Source organism: Tursiops truncatus, chromosome X, assembly GCF_011762595.2.
Source record: "Tursiops truncatus isolate mTurTru1 chromosome X, mTurTru1.mat.Y, whole genome shotgun sequence".
Classification (NCBI taxonomy): domain Eukaryota; kingdom Metazoa; phylum Chordata; class Mammalia; order Artiodactyla; family Delphinidae; genus Tursiops; species Tursiops truncatus.
Genome location: NC_047055.1, coordinates 89,860,451 through 89,878,158, shown reverse-complemented (window position 1 = coordinate 89,878,158; position 17,708 = coordinate 89,860,451). Strand labels below are relative to the sequence as shown.

General features: G+C 36.2%; 1 protein-coding gene across 1 annotated transcript in view; it reads left to right on the top strand.

Moving 5' to 3' along the window:
• Positions 1 to 17,708, top strand: part of KDM6A (lysine demethylase 6A) — a 204,571-nt gene that overhangs the window by 177,421 nt on the left and 9,442 nt on the right. The window contains 3 exon segments of the mRNA XM_019943503.3: positions 2,434 to 2,548; positions 5,061 to 5,248; positions 6,055 to 6,196. Coding sequence (XP_019799062.2) covers positions 2,434 to 2,548; positions 5,061 to 5,248; positions 6,055 to 6,196 — 445 coding nt within the window.

Sequence of the window (17,708 nt, the reverse complement as noted above, 5' to 3'; positions counted from 1 at the left end):
GGCTTAGTTGCTCCGCAGCATGTGGGATCTTCCCGGACCAGGGCTCGAACACATGTCCCCTGCATTGGCAGGTGGATTCTTAACCACTGCACCACCAGGGAAGTCCCTCTTTTTGTTCTTTTACATGGTTTTCTTTAGCTCTTTACACATATTTTAAGATAGTTGATATAAAGTGTTTGCCTAGTAAGTCCAGTGTCTGTGCCTTTTCAGGAATAGCTTTTGTTAATTTCTTTCTTTCTTTTTTTTCCCTTTTCTTTTGGTGACGGAACAATACTTTCTTGTTACTTTACATGCCTCGTGATTTTTTGTTGAAAACTGACTTCAGGTATTTGAGTATATTCTCTGTAGGATGTAGTCATGTAGTCTCTGAAGTCTTTGTACCTTTAGCATAGTGCTCTGCTAGTGTTTTGACATTTTGAATATTATGATGCAGCAGTTACAGAAATCAGATTCTCCTCTCTAAGATTTGTTGTTGTTGCTTGCTGTGGGCTATAGTCATCTCTTTGTTTAGTGACTTTCCACACTATTTTCTTTTTTCTGTTATACATATACGTATATCTGCTCTTTTTTAGATTGTTTTCTCATATAGGCCATTACAGAGTATTGAGTAGAGTTACACAGTAGTTACTAGTTATCCTTGTTAGTTACCTATTTTATATATAGTATTCACACTATTTTTGCAAAGACTGTATTCCTTGTCGTGTGTGGGCACTGAAGTCTCCTTTCTGTTAATTATCTCAGCCATGATATGACAGGGATTTCTTTAAATGCCTGGTGGCCAAAAAAGGAAAGCAGAGTGGGAAAAAGAAAAAAGAATTCTCTAGGTCTTTGCAGATTGCCTCCATGTTATTTATTTATTTATTTATTTATTTATTTATTTATTTTACTTTGGCTGCGCCAGGTCTTCATCGTGGCACTCGAGATCTTTTAGTCGTGGCATGCGGCTTCATAGTTGTGGCACATGGGCTTCTTAGTTGCGGCATGCGAACTCTTAGTTGCAGCATATGCATGTGGGATCTAGTTCCTGGACCAGGGATCAAACCCGGGGACCCTGCATTGGGAGTGCAGAGTCTTACCCACTGGACCACCAGGGAAGTCCCGATTGCCTCCATTTTGAGTCACTCCTTCTATACTTAGCCGTGCTGCTTACAACTCTACGTTAGCTTTTACTTCCTTGCTTGCACTGAGCCCAAAGGTCAGCGAGAGGTTAGTTTATGGTCTTCTTAGGTTTTTTTCTGAGCATACCTCTTGCCCTGCGTATGCGTTTGGCTTCTAAATTCTACAGTATACACAGGGACTTTTCAAAGCCTTTATTCCCCTAAAATTTCACTCCCCAGCTTTTCCTTCCAAGCCTTTGGCATGTCTATCGTTTGCCCCAACTGGTTATTTTGTTTGTTTTGTTTTTGTCCTTGGTGGTATCAGCTTGTTCTTTAGTCTTACAGTGTTTTGGGGGGGCTCCTCCTCCATTGAAATGCTTTGCCCTGATAGAGTACTGAGGTAGGTGAAACAAAGAGAAGTCCCTTCTGTCAGTCTTTTGGAGAAACTGCAGCGTACACAAAACAGAAGAACACAGTTCTTTGGGAACAAGATTACTCTGCTCCCTCCAGAACCAGGGACACTCACACTAGCAATACAAACTACTCTTTTAAGTCCACTGCCACACCGGTGGTGGAGGTAGAGATAAGGTAGGTTACATAAAGATCTCCTACTGTGTTTAAGTCACTTTTTCTTTTTGTCAGTTGCTTGGTTGCTATAAATCTTTGACTTATTGTCCAGATTTCTGGTAAGGTTGCTTCTGACAGTTTTCACTAGATTTTTGTGTGTGTGTGTGTTTGTGTGTGTGTTTCTGGCGAGTTCCCCCAAAGTTCCCTGCTCTGCCATCTTTGTTCATACCACTCCTGCAGCTACATTTTGAAAATTAGACTTCCTGCCTCTTTACTGATGTCCTAATACTACTTGTGAGAAATGGGGATTAGTTCACAAGTAAGAAGTGGTAACAATATCAATCAATAATAGCTAATATTTATTACATACCATGTATTAGGCACTATTAGAAGCAGTCCTTACTTCATTGATCCTCAAAACAACCCATTGACTTATCAGAATCATTATCATCAAATCTTACAGGAAACTGAGTCAGAGGTTTAGAAACTTGCCCAGGTTCACATAATGACTAAGCCAAGGAACCTGGCTTCAAAACCTAAGCTTTTAACCATGATTTAGGTTGTCTTCCACAGAAGCTCCTACTGAATAAGTTAGGAGTTGACCAAACTCAGCTCTAAAACTAGACTTGACACAAAAATGCTATACAGATAAACTATTGAATACCACTGGAGCATTCTCTGTTGAACATTTCCAAGGTTCCATTTCTAAAGACACATTTTTCTATAGAATTTATTGTCTGCTGATTGCTTTTTTCTTTTCACATTTCAGGTCATCAAGAAAATAACAATTTCTGTTCAGTTAACATAAATATTGGTCCAGGTGACTGTGAATGGTTTGTTGTTCCTGAAGGTTACTGGGGTGTTCTGAATGACTTCTGTGAAAAGTAGGTTTCCAAACTGAATTTTCTTTAAACATAATTATTCAAAAATAGTAACTGTAAAGGGCAGCTTACTAAGCTGGATATCCTAATGCATGTAACCAGTTTTCACTTACCATTCAGCAGAAAATTCATATAAAATGATTTGATTAGAAACCTATTATTTTGTGTTATTGGGAATACTTTAAGAAAGATGCCTTGAAACCGCTTCATGTAGTAGTAAGAGTCTTGAATTTAGGGGGTAGAAAGTTGAGTTGTTTACTGGGTTCATTAAACAACTGATGTGTAAATACTTGTTCATGTGAAAGATCTGTATTCCAAGAAAAATTGTTCTACTATAAGTGGTTTTAGAAGTGGAAGGAATTCTGTAATTGAGTACCCTTATAGGTGGTTAATAACACAAGCTTGAACGTATTACTCTTTGCTATATCACCATGATATAAATTCTTTTTAAAACTACATTGACAACTTTTCCTATAAAGGAATTTTATAAAATTTAAACAGCAGCTTCAGATTTTGTTTCTAGAATTCAAAGAATTCACATAGTGGAAATGTTCCTTTCCTTATGATCCTAGAAACTGTTCGTTTAATTATCTTGTGTTAAAGGGTACCTTGGAATTGTTTTCATTGATTTAAATTTAATTATTTGTCTTATTGTGTTTTAAAAAAATACTCCATTACTTAAGAACCTGGTATTTTTTCCATTAAAAATTGGAAAATTATTATGGTTAAACACATAAATTATACATACATTCGGTGTTATTCCCCCTCAGCGCAGTAAGATAAAGAGAGGAAAAAACCACCAAAAACATTTACATGTGAGAGACTTTGAAAACTAATTATACACATATTCCACATACTAATTTATAATATTTAAATTTTGGGTTAAAAGATCGTTGCCATAAATATCTTGATTTAGTATGAAGTGTAAATATAGTTGCAAAAACAACTATAATAATCCAAAATTGCTTTATATACAAGCAAAAGATAATCACCTTTTATTGTCTATACTATCTAATGTATAGGTTTCCTTTAATCTAAGAAAGCTCAAGATGTGGAATTTTAAAGTTTCAAATGCTGTGATGAAATAACCTGATCTACTTTAATCTATACTGGACCAGCAATCTAGTGGTAGCAGAGAAAGAACTGTGTCATGTAGGAAATCTCTGTTGTGCTGCAGGAATATTTTTATTTCTTAAACTTTGAGATAGTAGTATATTATTGCATCTGCAGTACAGTGATCCTTGCTCATTATTTCTGAGTAGGGATTGACTATTGTTAGGATTTAGTTTTCTTTCCTATCTGAATAGAGAGGTAACCTGAGAATAAAGAATAATTAGAATAGGCAAATAATGTCTAAAAAGCTTGAACATGTGGATAATAAAAAAAAAAGTCTGAAGGGTTAGGTAAATTTAACTAAGTTGCAGAAATAGCACTTGCTACCTCTGCATTTCAGTGTAATTTTGTTTCACATAAGGATACTTCCTTTGATATTAACTGATTTGACCATGTCTGTTGAGTTTGTTTTATGACTTTAGATAATATCTGTCATGAAATAACCATTCACTTGACTATATGATAAAGAGGATGCTTGATTTTTTTTTTTTTTTGTAAGTTTGATTTTTTGTTTTTTCACCTTAGCTATTGATTATTAGGTGGTCTTACTTGGTTGCTTGCCTGCTTTTGGTTAGAAAGTTTTTTCTAATTTTATAACAACACATGGGTTAAGCAGGACTAGGATTTGTGTTTATAACCATATTTGGCTTTATAGGCAAGTTTTTCTGCACTGTATGTAGTTTAAAAAATACTTCGTATCATGTCATGATGACGTAGAATAAGAAGCCAGATTTTAAAGGAAAAGCTTAGTAATATTATCTTTAGAATGTTTCCAAAGTATCAGTGGTGGTGGTGGTGATGATGATGATTGTTATTTATGCATGTATGTTTATTTTTGATGAAGTTTTTTTTCACCTGCATAGTTTCAGTCAACTAGTCATCAAAACTGTACAGAGACTGATGTGCTGCTCCCTTTCCTGCTTAAGATTCAAAACAACAGTACAGAACATTTCTGTTTTCTAGTCTGCTTTTCCTCAGACATTGAACTTATATCTGCCATGGCATTCCTGTTTATGGATTTAGATGACTTGATGCCAACTCCACCTTCCATTTACCTGTTAGAGATTTCTAAATGTGCCAAGGAGAAGGGTTTGATCAAAATAGTCTGTAGTTAAATGAAATTAAAGGTTAATATATATAAGTGTTACTTAAAAGTAGCTTTTGATTTCATTTGGATCTTTGAAAAATCAGTGGAAGGTAGTAATACTGATCTTTGGATTAGTCATCTACTACCTAACTGTAACTTCACTCACTTTACATACTGCAGTTTCTTATTGCATAAGCAGAAAGTTTCAAGTGCAATGAATGAGCATATTTTTAAACACTTTTGATAATGTCTTTCAGTCTTATAATGAGCTTATTAAAGTACTTGATCCATTTGTAATATTTTTTCTTATTCCAGAAATAATTTGAATTTCCTAATGGGTTCTTGGTGGCCCAACCTTGAAGATCTTTATGAAGCAAATGTTCCAGTGTATAGGTTTATTCAGCGACCTGGAGATTTGGTCTGGATAAATGCAGGCACTGTGCATTGGGTTCAGGCTATTGGCTGGTGCAACAACATTGCTTGGAATGTTGGTCCACTTACAGGTATTTTAAAGAATATGCTTTCAAAAAAAAAAAAACTAACTAAAATCTTTAGTTTATAAAGGATTCTATCTGATGGGTTTATTCTTTTTTTTCTTGGAATATAACTCACTAAAAATTGGAGGAAGAATGTCTCCTTGAGTAAAATTTTAATTTGTAGTACAAGATACTAAGTTAACAAATAGAAATCCAAGACTGTAGATCTCAGCAAATAACAAATTTATGTCGTTATATACAAGAGGTACTTTTAATAATTTTTAGAGTGCTTGGTTTTTAAAGGAAACCCTTTATGGGAGAAAGCAAAGTACAAATTTCATTCTTTGAAATTTTTCTTTTATCTGGTATGTCATATGAATAGCCCTGTTATGTCAAAATCTGTTTGAATTATGCCTGCCTTCAGGCAGTAGATATTTAAGATTAAGAATATGGCCTCTGGAGCCAGAAAGACCTGGATTAGGACCAGGACCTGGCTTTTGCAACTTTGGGCAAGTTATATAACCTCTCTGGGCCTCAATTTCTTCATCTGTATAATGGAAATGATAAAATTAATAAGGTAATGGTAAAGATTAAGTGGTATAATGTATCGAAATATCTCAGAACAAATGCGTGGCACAGAGTTATAGTAAGCACTCTTTACATGATCGCTACTATTATTATTACCACAATTATCAAAAAAACATTAAAAATATTTTTGTAATGTTTTGAGATTTTCAGAATTGGTGTTGATGATGTCACCTGAGAAGGTGATAATGGTTATCTTCATATCTTTGGTACTTTGGGTTGCTTTATAACTGTTTTTTTTTTCCTAGCCTGCCAGTATAAATTGGCAGTGGAACGGTACGAATGGAACAAATTGCAAAGTGTGAAGTCAATAGTACCCATGGTTCATCTTTCCTGGAATATGGCACGAAATATCAAGGTCTCAGATCCAAAGCTTTTTGAAATGATTAAGTAAGTGCTTTCTAAAACTGCTGTAGTCCCTCTCTTTTTGGGGAGTGTTAACTATTCAGTACTTTTCCCCCCCATAGACTTATGTTGACATCAAAACAAAATGGTCCAGATGTCTAGCAAAATGTAATATAAGAGAATCCACATGTTAAAAGTATTTTTCCCTTCCCCATAGTCAGTACACTATGGTACAAAGAGGAACAAAGGCACAAATAATTCTAAACCAGCAGATTCACAAACAGACCTGTGCTGAACCACTCAGTTCCTAGGAGAACTTTAGTTTTAATATTGAAAGACTGCACTTAGTATCAGGGCGAGGGAATGGCATCACAAAAATATTTTCTGGTACAGAGAAATTAGCATTTAATATAGGGATTTGACTTAAACGTTAATTTTAAAATTTTTAATTAAATCATCCATCTTGTAATTGTCCCTTTTCTTACCTGCTTTAAACACTTAATTCAAGTTATTTGAATACATATACCCCAGTAACCTTCTCATTTATTGTCACAGTTTCTATCCTAGCTATTTTTATAAATCTATTTAGAAGTAATATTTTCAAACAGTGCTATATAGCAGTGTTTCCCTAAACTGTGTTTTCTGCCAGTATTACATCTAACCCCAAAAGGTGGGGAATTCTGGTCAAAGAAATATGGGAAATGATGGATTATATAAAGTTCAACAAGTCCTTTATTTTCTAATTTTTTGTAAAATGTGTTAGAGACTGTAAAGTTGGTATTTTTTGTGTGGGGGAGAAGGGTTATAATGTATTGTATTTCCCAAACGTATTTGTTTGACCAGTATCTTTGAAGAATTGATCTCAAAAACTCATTTTGAAATACACTGCTTTATACTCACTGATAAAATAAGTTTGTCTTCATTTTAGTTAAAATAGTACTTACCTTAAGTATTTTTCCTACAGCTATATTAATTTGGTCAGCATGTGTTGTTTTCAAACTACTGTCTTTTGAAAGGAATCCTAACTTATTAAAGTGATTTCAAACCTAAATCTAAAATTTTATTCAAACAAAAATTGTGGGGTCAAGGTAACATGCCTGTGGATTATCTTATTCCTTTATCATTTGCACTAGTTTTTCTAGTCCTGGGCAGAAGTGGTAGGGGGAGACAAAAGGTAACAAAAAGCAAATCATAGCAGGTGATGTACAAATCCTTTAAAAAGTTGGATCTTAGGTACCATACTCTATAAATGTAATTGGTAATGGGGTTATCCTGTTATATCTCAGATTGGTCTTTTGCTCTGAATATTAAGTTCAGGGTTACTTTTGGGAGAAAAAATTACGTAAAGTCACTGAAGATATTTAGTAAGTTGGAAATAAGCATAAACTAGAGGCTGGTTCAGATCACCTGACGGTAAAGGAATGGTACAGTATAGAAACTATTTATATGTAACAGCTATGAAGACTGAAAGCGACTCATTACATTTTGGATAGGTTAGGATTTTGTAATCGGAAAGGATTTTAGAGGTCATTTAGTCAGGACTTCTGCAGTAATCCCTTCTATAACATCTATAATTTGTGGGCATCCAGCAACTTCTTGAACATTCTCATTACCTCACTATAATTCTTGAAAGGTCTTTACAAATTGGCCTATAATCTACTTGTCATTTGGTCCCAATTCCCTAAATATATTTGGGATTTAGATCAAATCCCATTCAGCAAGTGTTTGAGAACCAACTCTATACCAAACACTATTCTAGGCTCTAAGGATAGACATAGCAGTGTATAAGTTAAAATCCCAGACCCCAGAGGACTTAAATTCTAGTGGAGCAAGACAGACCTCCAGACAGTTGAATAAATTACTGATAAATAATATGACTAAGAGAAAATAGATAATATTTGGGGGGTGAGGGTGAGAGTGCTGCTTTTTCTAAAAGGGTCAGGGAAGGTGTCTGGGAAGATGAGTTTTGTGTTTAGACCTGAATAATGAGATGGAGTCAACCATGCAGAGATCTAGGGGTACACCATTTCAGGCCCAGGAAGCAAGTGAAGACTGAATTGGGAACAACTTTGGCATGTTTATAGGGCAAAAAGGCCAGTATGACTATGGCAGAATGAGAGAGAGGGGGTAACAATAAGCTCAATGAACTGACCAGGAACCAGATTGTGCATGGACTTTTAGAACATGGTAAGTTTATAAATCAATTCAGGGTGTTACAGGTTACCATTAGAGGATTTTAAGCAGGAGAGGGATGGGTTCTGATTTAAACTTTAAGAAAATGAATCTGGTTGCTTTGTAGAGAACGGATTCCAAGGGGCAAGTTTAGAAGTGTGTGTAGGGGGTCAGTTAGAAGGCAGTTGCAACAGGATAGACCATCCTGGACAGACATTAACCCAAGGGGGTAGAAAGAGGGATTAAAGTAGGGGCTGTGGTAGAGCTAGAAGCTCACGGCACTTGCTCACAGATTGGATATTGGGGGAAGAGGGAAAAAGGAATCAGAGAAAAGATTATTGTCATATTCTCTTCTTCCTGTCTGGTCTTCGGTAATTTAAACATCTGACCTCTATCATCTTTTCATCCCGCTCACCCCCATCATCCTTGTCGTCCTTCTAGACTCCTTCCAGTTTATCATTGTCCCTCTTAATATTTGAAATGTTGAGCATTGACACTTGCATTATCTTTATCTTAAGGTTGCCTTGTGTTAAAACTGGATACACATAATTTGAATTTTTTTTTTTTTTTTTTTTTTTCGGTACGCGCGCCTCTCACTGTTGTGACCTCTCCCATTGCGGAGCACAGGCTCCAGACGCGCAGGCCCAGCGGCCATGGCTCACGGGCCCAGCCGCTCCGCGGCATGTGGGATCTTCCCGGACCGGGGCACAAACCCGTGTCCCCTGCATCGGCAGGCGGACTCTCAACCACTGCGCCACCAGGGAAGCCCTTGAATATTTTTTGACTTAAAATTACTGGTGGTACTGTTGTTCCTCATACCTTCCTTACATTTTTTTAGCCTAAGTAAATGCACTTACATACTTAACCTTATTCCATTTTTACTCTGTGCTACAAAATGTCCGATCATTTGAATCTTGATTATATTCTTCATTATATTAAGAATTATGTTCCCAGCCTGAGTTGTCACGAGATATGATTAGCAAGCTCTGTTTGTCATCATGCAGACTGAAAATGTTAACCATAAATCCAGACCCCTGGGCCTTACTCTATAAACTTCCTTTTTAAAATATAGTCATTCATCTATTACTGAAAGTATACTTTTCACCAGCCAACATTGCTCTCTTTCTTTTGTTTGTACTTTCTTTCATTTAATGAATATTTGCTGACTGTATACAAGGCTCTGAGCTAGGCACTGAGAGGGTATGTATATGTGTATATGGCATAGTTCCTATCTTGAAGTAAAAGTTAGTGCATACAAATAAATAGATTGAAAGAAATACAACAGACCCACTCAATTCTTTCCAGCCCCACGGAGTCAGAGAAGTCTGTGTATTTTGGGGAGCAGATATTTTGTATGAAGGGTAAAGATGTGGAGGCAGGGAGAGGAGAGAGGTATAGCACCTAAAGCCAACTTAAGACCAGACTCTTGCACCATCAGAAAGATTCCCAAGTTCATCCATAAAACAATAGTATATATACATACCATGTCTCCTTCAGTCCAACACAGTCATGTTTCCCTTCAGTGAGGGAATAAATCCCTTTTCTTCAGTAGAGCTCCAGACAAAATATTCAACTTAAGTGGAGAGGCCCTGTTGCACTAACTACTAAAATCATACTCAGCATGGTAAGCTGCTTACATTATGAGTGGCTCAGGGGAAGTCTGGCTGCCTAGAGGAACGGTAAATGCATACTTGCCTCAGATCATCTTCTCTTCCACCTGCTCTCATTTTCTCCCTAATACCTCCTCTTTGCCCTCCCTTCTGACTTCCTTCCCTACTGTGTATTTGCACGAACTTAAATGTATTATATGATGCGGCTCTACTGTATATATGTTGACAACAGTTGGTGGTATATTCTGGCTTGAGTGTGCTCACACACAATGTGTGTGATGAGTAGTAGAATAAGATATAGTTGTAAAAGTTCTTAGTGGCAGATCACGTGTTGTGTGCCCAACTTAAGTTTATTCTGTTGGAGAGCTTTTGGTAGGTTTTTAACTAATACGATCTAATTTGAGTTTCATAAAGATGTTTCCAGCAGTTAAATAGATAGAATTAGCTTCTGGATAATAAGATAAAGAAGTGAATCAAAGATACTTTGGGTTTTCAAGTCTGAGTTCTAGATGGTTTAGTAATGTTAGTTAATAAACTGAGCTTGGTCCTTAGCCAGGCACTGAGCAAAGTGCTTCCCAGACTATCTCAGGTATGCCTCTCAGCATCCCATGGTCACCCATTTGGTTAGAGTGAGATTTAAGCCCATATCTGTCTTATGTAAAAGCCACTTGGATATATCTGTGGCATGGGGCTTCATTTTGAAACAGTGGCAGGTTTGAGGAGCCAGTAAAATAGTTGTATAGAGCTGTTTATTAGAAGCTGTAGTAAATGCAGGATTCCAGAGAGCAAAGTCAGAGCTGACTGACTAGGGGATCTTTTACCTAGTGGTTCGTGATTGCCTTGAGAGGAAGAGGAGGGGGGAGTTGGGGACAGAACTTGGGGGAATACTTCTATTTAAGAAAAGCAAATAGGTGAACTAGATAAAGGTCAGAAGACAACACAGAGAATATATTGTTACAGAAATAGAGAGGGAGTCTTTTTCCACAAGCTTAGTTTCGCTTTAAAACTGTTATATCCACATCATTGCTTTGGTCCTCAAGTCTAATATTCTGCCAACAAGGGAAGTGGTATTTGTTCTGGCTTGTGAGCTATACCAATTCTTAAGAAATGGTTCTCTCTTGCAGTTCCTTCCCTCTGCTTTGAGTCATTTTCTTCATCTCCTTCCTGTTCACTCCACCATCCACAGCAATTTGACCTTCTGTATGCTCATGTCTCTTCTCCTGCTGAGGTCACCAGTGACAACCAACTATTCTAAATGTACAAAGGCACAGATGTAAACTTTCTTTAAAATCCCCATGTCTACCTCCAGTCTGACCCCCACTTACCTTGTCAGTCATTTCTCCATTTCTTTTAGATGTGTGCTTGAATTTTCTATTTTTATCACTTTATTTGGTATTTTAAACCGTCTTTAATATGACCTGCAGTTTTTACACACCCTCCCTTTTTCTTTGAATTATCTTTCAGTAAAGCATTAATTCACTATACATTGAGCGTCTGAATTGTAGGCTATTTAAAAAAATAATCATCATCATCTAGACCTAACAAGTGAATGGAGAAGATTTGCAAAGATAGTCTCTTCCTTAACTTTCTCCCTGGATTATTGCTTTTTTTTTTTTTTTTTTTTTTTAAGGAATTTTGCCTTTTTTCTTTCAAATTTTTTTTATTTATTTATTTGTTTATTTATTTATTTATGGCTGTGTTGGCTCCTCGTTTCTGTGCGAGGGCTTTCTCTAGGTGCCGGGAGCGGGGGCCACTCTTCATCGCGGTGCGCGGGCCTCTTACTATCGCGGCCTCTCTTGTTGCGGAGCGCACGCTCCAGACGCGCAGGCTCAGTAATTGTGGCTCACGGGGCTAGTTGCTCCGCGGCATGTGGGAACTTCCCAGACCAGGACTCGAACCCGTGTCCCCTGCATCGGCAGGCAGATTCTCAACCACTGCGCCACCAGGGAAGCCCTATTGCTTTTTTTTAGTTCTTAAAATACTGTGAATTTACAATGTGTGACTTTTAGGTTTTCGTGGTTAAATGGTTAGTCTGCCCAACCATAAAGAATCTAAGCAAAATTTACTTTGTGCCTTCTTATCCAGTCATTCACTCGGCTCTACCCAGTTCTTTTCATTCTTTTATTTGTTTAATCTACATTATGAACTGAGTTGGAACTCAGGTATAGTGCTAGGTGACAGAAGGATCTGATCACTTCTCAGGCTGCTTAAAATAAATGGGGAAATAGTCAAAACGTTCAAACACATGATCTTTGCTTTAATGATGGAGATACTGTTTTAAAAAAAAAAATGGGAGAGCATAGGGGAAAGTGCTTCTGAGAGAGGGGAACATTTAGGAAAGGCTTCATAGAAGTAGTACTACAGCTTCATAGTCCTTTATCCTAAACCCCTTAGGCCAAATGTGTTTTGGTATTCAGAATTCTTTGGATTTAGAAAGGTAAAACAGTACATCTATTTTACCCTCCCACCAGAGTTTGTGGCAGTGTGCTAGCATCAAACACATTAAAATTTCTGCAGTAAAACATATAAATAGTCACTCTGATGAGCTAAGTGAAAACTATAAAAAGCCCCAGGTCAAGTTTCAACACCAATGAGTTTATGCAAAATTTATGAAAAATTTGTGGGACTGTAAGAGGTTATGAACTGTATTTGCACTGAGTGATTAATAATGGGACATGATGTTCTCTCCTGTTGTCACCTACTAATCCCTTATTATCATTTTGAGAATGAATTACCTGTGGTTATTTTAAAAAGTCATCACCACTCTTGTTTTTTTCTTTGCACTTTTAAATTCAAGTTGGGTCTTTTAGAGCCCTACAATTCCATAAAGTCCTTTATCTGAGTAAGTCATTTAGTAAATCTCAAAATTCCTACATTCTAGCTATTTTTCTAAAATACACTAATCTTCATACTCTCCTTCACATTCTTCCAGATGTCTCCTACATTGGCATGAGTCGATATCATTCAAGGAATATTCATTATCTTGATTACTTCTTTTCAAATTTCAGTGAACTTGACTTGAAAAGTTCACAGCCTAACTCCTTAGGAACATTTTAGTGGAAGCTCAGTGCATAACTTCTCTTTTGGTTTCCTTTCACTGTTCAAATGAACATAAACTTTTTTCCACATACCCCATATGCTGCAAGTAAGCTTAGTTTCTCCTTCTTTAGACTAAACTTTCAAATGTCTCTCAGGATTAAGCCCTGCTTATTCATTTATATCAGCTGAAGAGTATAGATTTAAACTTCTGTTGCTAAAAATTTCAAGTAGACTTCACATTGGCAGCAGCTGCTAATGAGAAGCCTTTAGAATTTTTAATATTTTTAATAATGATCAAATTTGCATGCTAGATAACTTGACAGCAAGATGAGGTACTAAATGGAGGGCAGAAGTTTTAGAGGCGTATTAATTAGAAGGTAGTTGCTACATTTCAGACAAAAGGAAAGACAAAGGATAGAAAAAATAGGCATATTGATTAATTGGGTGGTAGAGGTGAGAGGGGAATCAGTATTGCTGGGGCTTTGTCTTGGGCCATGCAGTGGGATATTTGTGCTTATTGATGAAACTGGGAGTAAAGGAAGAAAAGAGGAAATGGGTTAGATATAGGACATGATGATTACCAGATTGGCTGGCTTTAGACTCGTAGAACTTGAATTCCTTTTACGATGTTTCAGTGGGAATCTCTTTAAAGTAATCAGATGGATATGTGGTTCTATTGTTTAGAGAAGAGTCTGAGATACACATTTGTATCTCTCAGCTGGCTGATAGGTAATCCCTGCTAAGGTGTTAGCTGTTGAGTTTTCTGAACCATTAGCCATTCTTAAAGTAGAGCAGTGCCCACACAAAGAAATGAATTAAGGAAGACAATAAATGTAAAGCTACTGTTCTCTTCTTTAGTTCACTGAACTGTGACTGTTTTTCCATGTTAATATATCTTATTATCCTTTAAAACATATTAAATTTGCCTGTAACACACTACTGCATGCCCCCTCCCAAACTTATACTTTTTCTTCCAACCTTTTCTTTTGAAACTTTTTTATTCTACAAAAAAAAGCTGAAAGAATAGTACAGTCAGTACCTAGATAACTTCATCTGGAGTCATCAGATAAGTTTTTGCCACATTTCCCTATCAGTCTCTATATTCACATGCTTGCGCACATACTTTTTTGGCTGAGTTATATGAAAAAGTAATTTGCAGATGTTATGACATGTCACCCCAGATAGTTCAACCTGTATCTCTTAAGAGTAAGGATATTTATTCTCACATAACCACAGTACCATTTACCATACATAAGAAATATGGAGTTCAATAGTAATCAGCTAATACATAGTCTACATTTAGATTTCCCAACTACCCAGAATGTCTTTAGCTCTCCCCCTCCCACCCCCATCCAAATTGAATCAAGGTTCACATTGAATTCAGTATGTAGTCATTGTGTCTTTAGTCTCTTTTAAATCTATGAGAGTCTTTTCTCGTGATTTTTATTTTAAAGAGAGCAGACCTTTGTGTTGTATAGAGTTCCATATTTTGGATATGTTTTCTCGTAATTTTATTCGGGTTATACATTTTTGAGAGTAACTGTTGATGGCGTTTACCTTTGGTAAACCCGTGTCCCACTCCAGTATAAACTCTGTTATAGATATTTTCATTAGTGAGTCCTGAGTGAATGAAGTTTTAAGTAGGCAGTTTAAAACTTAAAGTTAAGAGTGGGGAGATTATTGCTGTTTTTTTCCATCTTCATCATAATATACAGTTTTTACCCTTTGATTTTAATTTTAAACTAGTTGATTGAGAGCTAAGAGAAACCCTCATTCTTTACAAATTCATTGGTCCCATTTTCAGATATTTGAGATACATTGCTTGGCCTACATTTTCTCCCTATATAGTTAGTAGTGCAAAGGCTCTTTTTCACTTCACTTTCATAAGACTCATGTATTCATTATGTTTTAGCATTGAAATATTTCTTTTAATAGGATCCTTGAAAGGAATCAAATGATAACGTAGCAAGTGAGTAGTGCAGAGTCTTGGTAATGATTAGACTTCCCTGTAGATAACAGGCTTTCAGAATAAATGGATTCTTTTTAGATGCAGTTAACTGGTTTAATCTCAGTGGTAGATAAGGCCAACTCCAACTAATATGGTATAAATTGTTACAATCGTGTTGGAGTATTAGCAAGTTAAGGTAATGATAGTATGTTTCTGATACATTGGAAACTCTGGTTTCTTCAACTACTTTGTTATTCCACTTAAATCACCGTAATAAGTAGTTCAGTATATTTTAAAATGTCAAAAATCAGAATGCCAAAGAGCCCATTTTCCTCTGATAAGTTCAATATTAGGAAGTCTTAGACTTCGGAGGAGCATATCAAATAGTAGTAGAATGTTGGGGGGTGGGATGAATTGGGAGTTTGAGATTGACATACATACACTACTATGTATAAAATAGATAACTGAGGAGAACCTACTGTATAGCACAGGGAACTCTACTCAGTGCTCTGTGGTGACCTAAATGGGAAGGAAATCCAAAAAAGAGGGGATATATGTATACATATAGCCGACTCACTTTGCTGTACAGCAGAAACTAACATAACATTGTAAAGCAACTATACCCCAATTTAAAAAAAATAGTAGTAGTAGAGTGTTAATTTTCAGAATACACATTCTCTAGTCTACCTCTCCCTAATCTGCCATATGTTAATACATTCTAAAAATACTGATAAGGTGTAAGTCAGTAGTTGAAAATAAATTTTCTAAAATTTCAACAGTACCAAGTCCATTGAAAACCATTCCCCACAAATTTAATTTCTTGTCATATCATTTTGTCATTCTTTTGACCATCTTATAAAGTACTGTTTTTATATTTCAGTTTTTAAATGTAATGTCTTATATGTACAGTATTAATGTGCTTTCCCTTTACCCTTTGTGTTATGTGTTTGTTATTATGTGTTTGTTATTTGCCTTTCCTTTTAAATTTTGCTCAGTCTTAGAGTGTGTGCTATTTAATATTCCAGTGAAATATTACAGGCAGCACTGTGTAGTTGTTCGGAGTCCAGTCTGCCTTCAAGTCTTAGCTTCTCCATTTACTGGCTGGGGGATCGTGGTCAAAATTAGTCTTCATTTCCTTTTCTGAAAATGGGGATAACAATTCTTTCTAATAGCTTTTATGAGTATTGTATGGGTCTTAGCATAGAGTAAGCACTCAGTAAATGGTAGCTGTTGTGATAATTATTATTAATATTAATTATAGAAGGGTCAGTCACCTGTTTTTTAAGTAAGTTAGTATTCATGGACCTAGTTCAGTGGTTCTCAACTGCAGGCGGTTTTGCCTCCCCCCACCCTCTTCCCCAAGGGACATATTGCAGCGTATGACTTCAGTGGGAGGGGTGCTACTGATAGTTTGTGGGTAGAAGTTAGGGACACTGCTAAACATCCTACAATGCACAGGACTGTCCCCACAACAAAGAATTATCCAGCCCAAGATAACAATAGTGCTGATGTTGAGAAATCCCGACCTGTTGGACTCTAGACTAACACCTTTTCAATAATCTGTTTTATGTTCTTTTAGGTGTAACTATTACCCTTCCAGTTGGCATTCATTGCACAATTTTTTCAAATAAAAAAATTAATTTAGTCATTAAATAATTATTTTAACACAATTTTAAAATTTCACATACCAAGATTAAATATTGATCAGTAACTTCCAGGCACTAATCTAAGCATTTTAGATAACATGTGTACTCCTCATAATAGTACTGTAAGTTAGATGTGCCTTCCTTACATTTGAGAAAACTGAGACTTATGTGTGAAGCTGGGATATGAACCCAGGCAGTCTAGCTCCAGAATCGGTGCTCTTTCCTACTCTCTGGCTTTCTCTCTGTGATTGATCTCTTACGGCTCTAATCATAAAAACATGGTGATTTGCTGAAAAATCCTGTTAAAATTTTAGACATTGTTTCTAATGAAGTAAGAGGTTTGACTGGTTCTTACTTGGCCTAATTATAAGAGTCAACCAAGACTCTTATTAAAATAGATTTCTAGACTCTGTTCCTAATAAATAAATTCAGAGCTCTGTGTGAAGAACCCTGGGAATCTCTTTCACAGTGAATGGCCTAGATGAATCCTATGGTCCAGACAAGTTAGGGACACCCTAGTCTAGGTTCAGTCTCTTTTAGAACTAAAAATATTTTTGTTTCTCCTTTTCTTTCACACGTATTATAGATTATTACCCTATCTATATAATATATACTTTATCACAAGCACCGAGGTTTTGAGTATAAAATAAAGCAGACTGTTAAATATTAACTCCCTTTTCCCTTTGATTCCCATGTTTAAATGGATATATGAGGTGTTCTACAGCTCTGTAGTCATAGGCTGTTGGCCTAATAATTGAATAAGAGGGTATAGCCATGAAGACCAGTCCATAGTTAGCATAGATTTTAGTGCTGTTGTCCTTGGGAGTCTTCTAATAACACCATTGGGTTAAATATGCAATGCTTTGTGATAATATTGAGCAAACAAAATCTAAAAATTCTAAAACTCTGCATTCTCGTGGTTAACATATATTTGCTTTCATGCGTGTTTTTTCTATCTGAGAGTTTAAAATTCGTAAGATACTCATTTTATCATTGACTGAGACCTTGATTTTCAGCCATGTGGTTGGTTTAAATGAAACTGTTACATGTCTTACTGATATTTAGACACTCACTGTTGTCCTAGGGGAATCCACCTTTGGAGTGACAGGTGGGAAGTCTTGAGGGCTCACATGTTGGCTCAC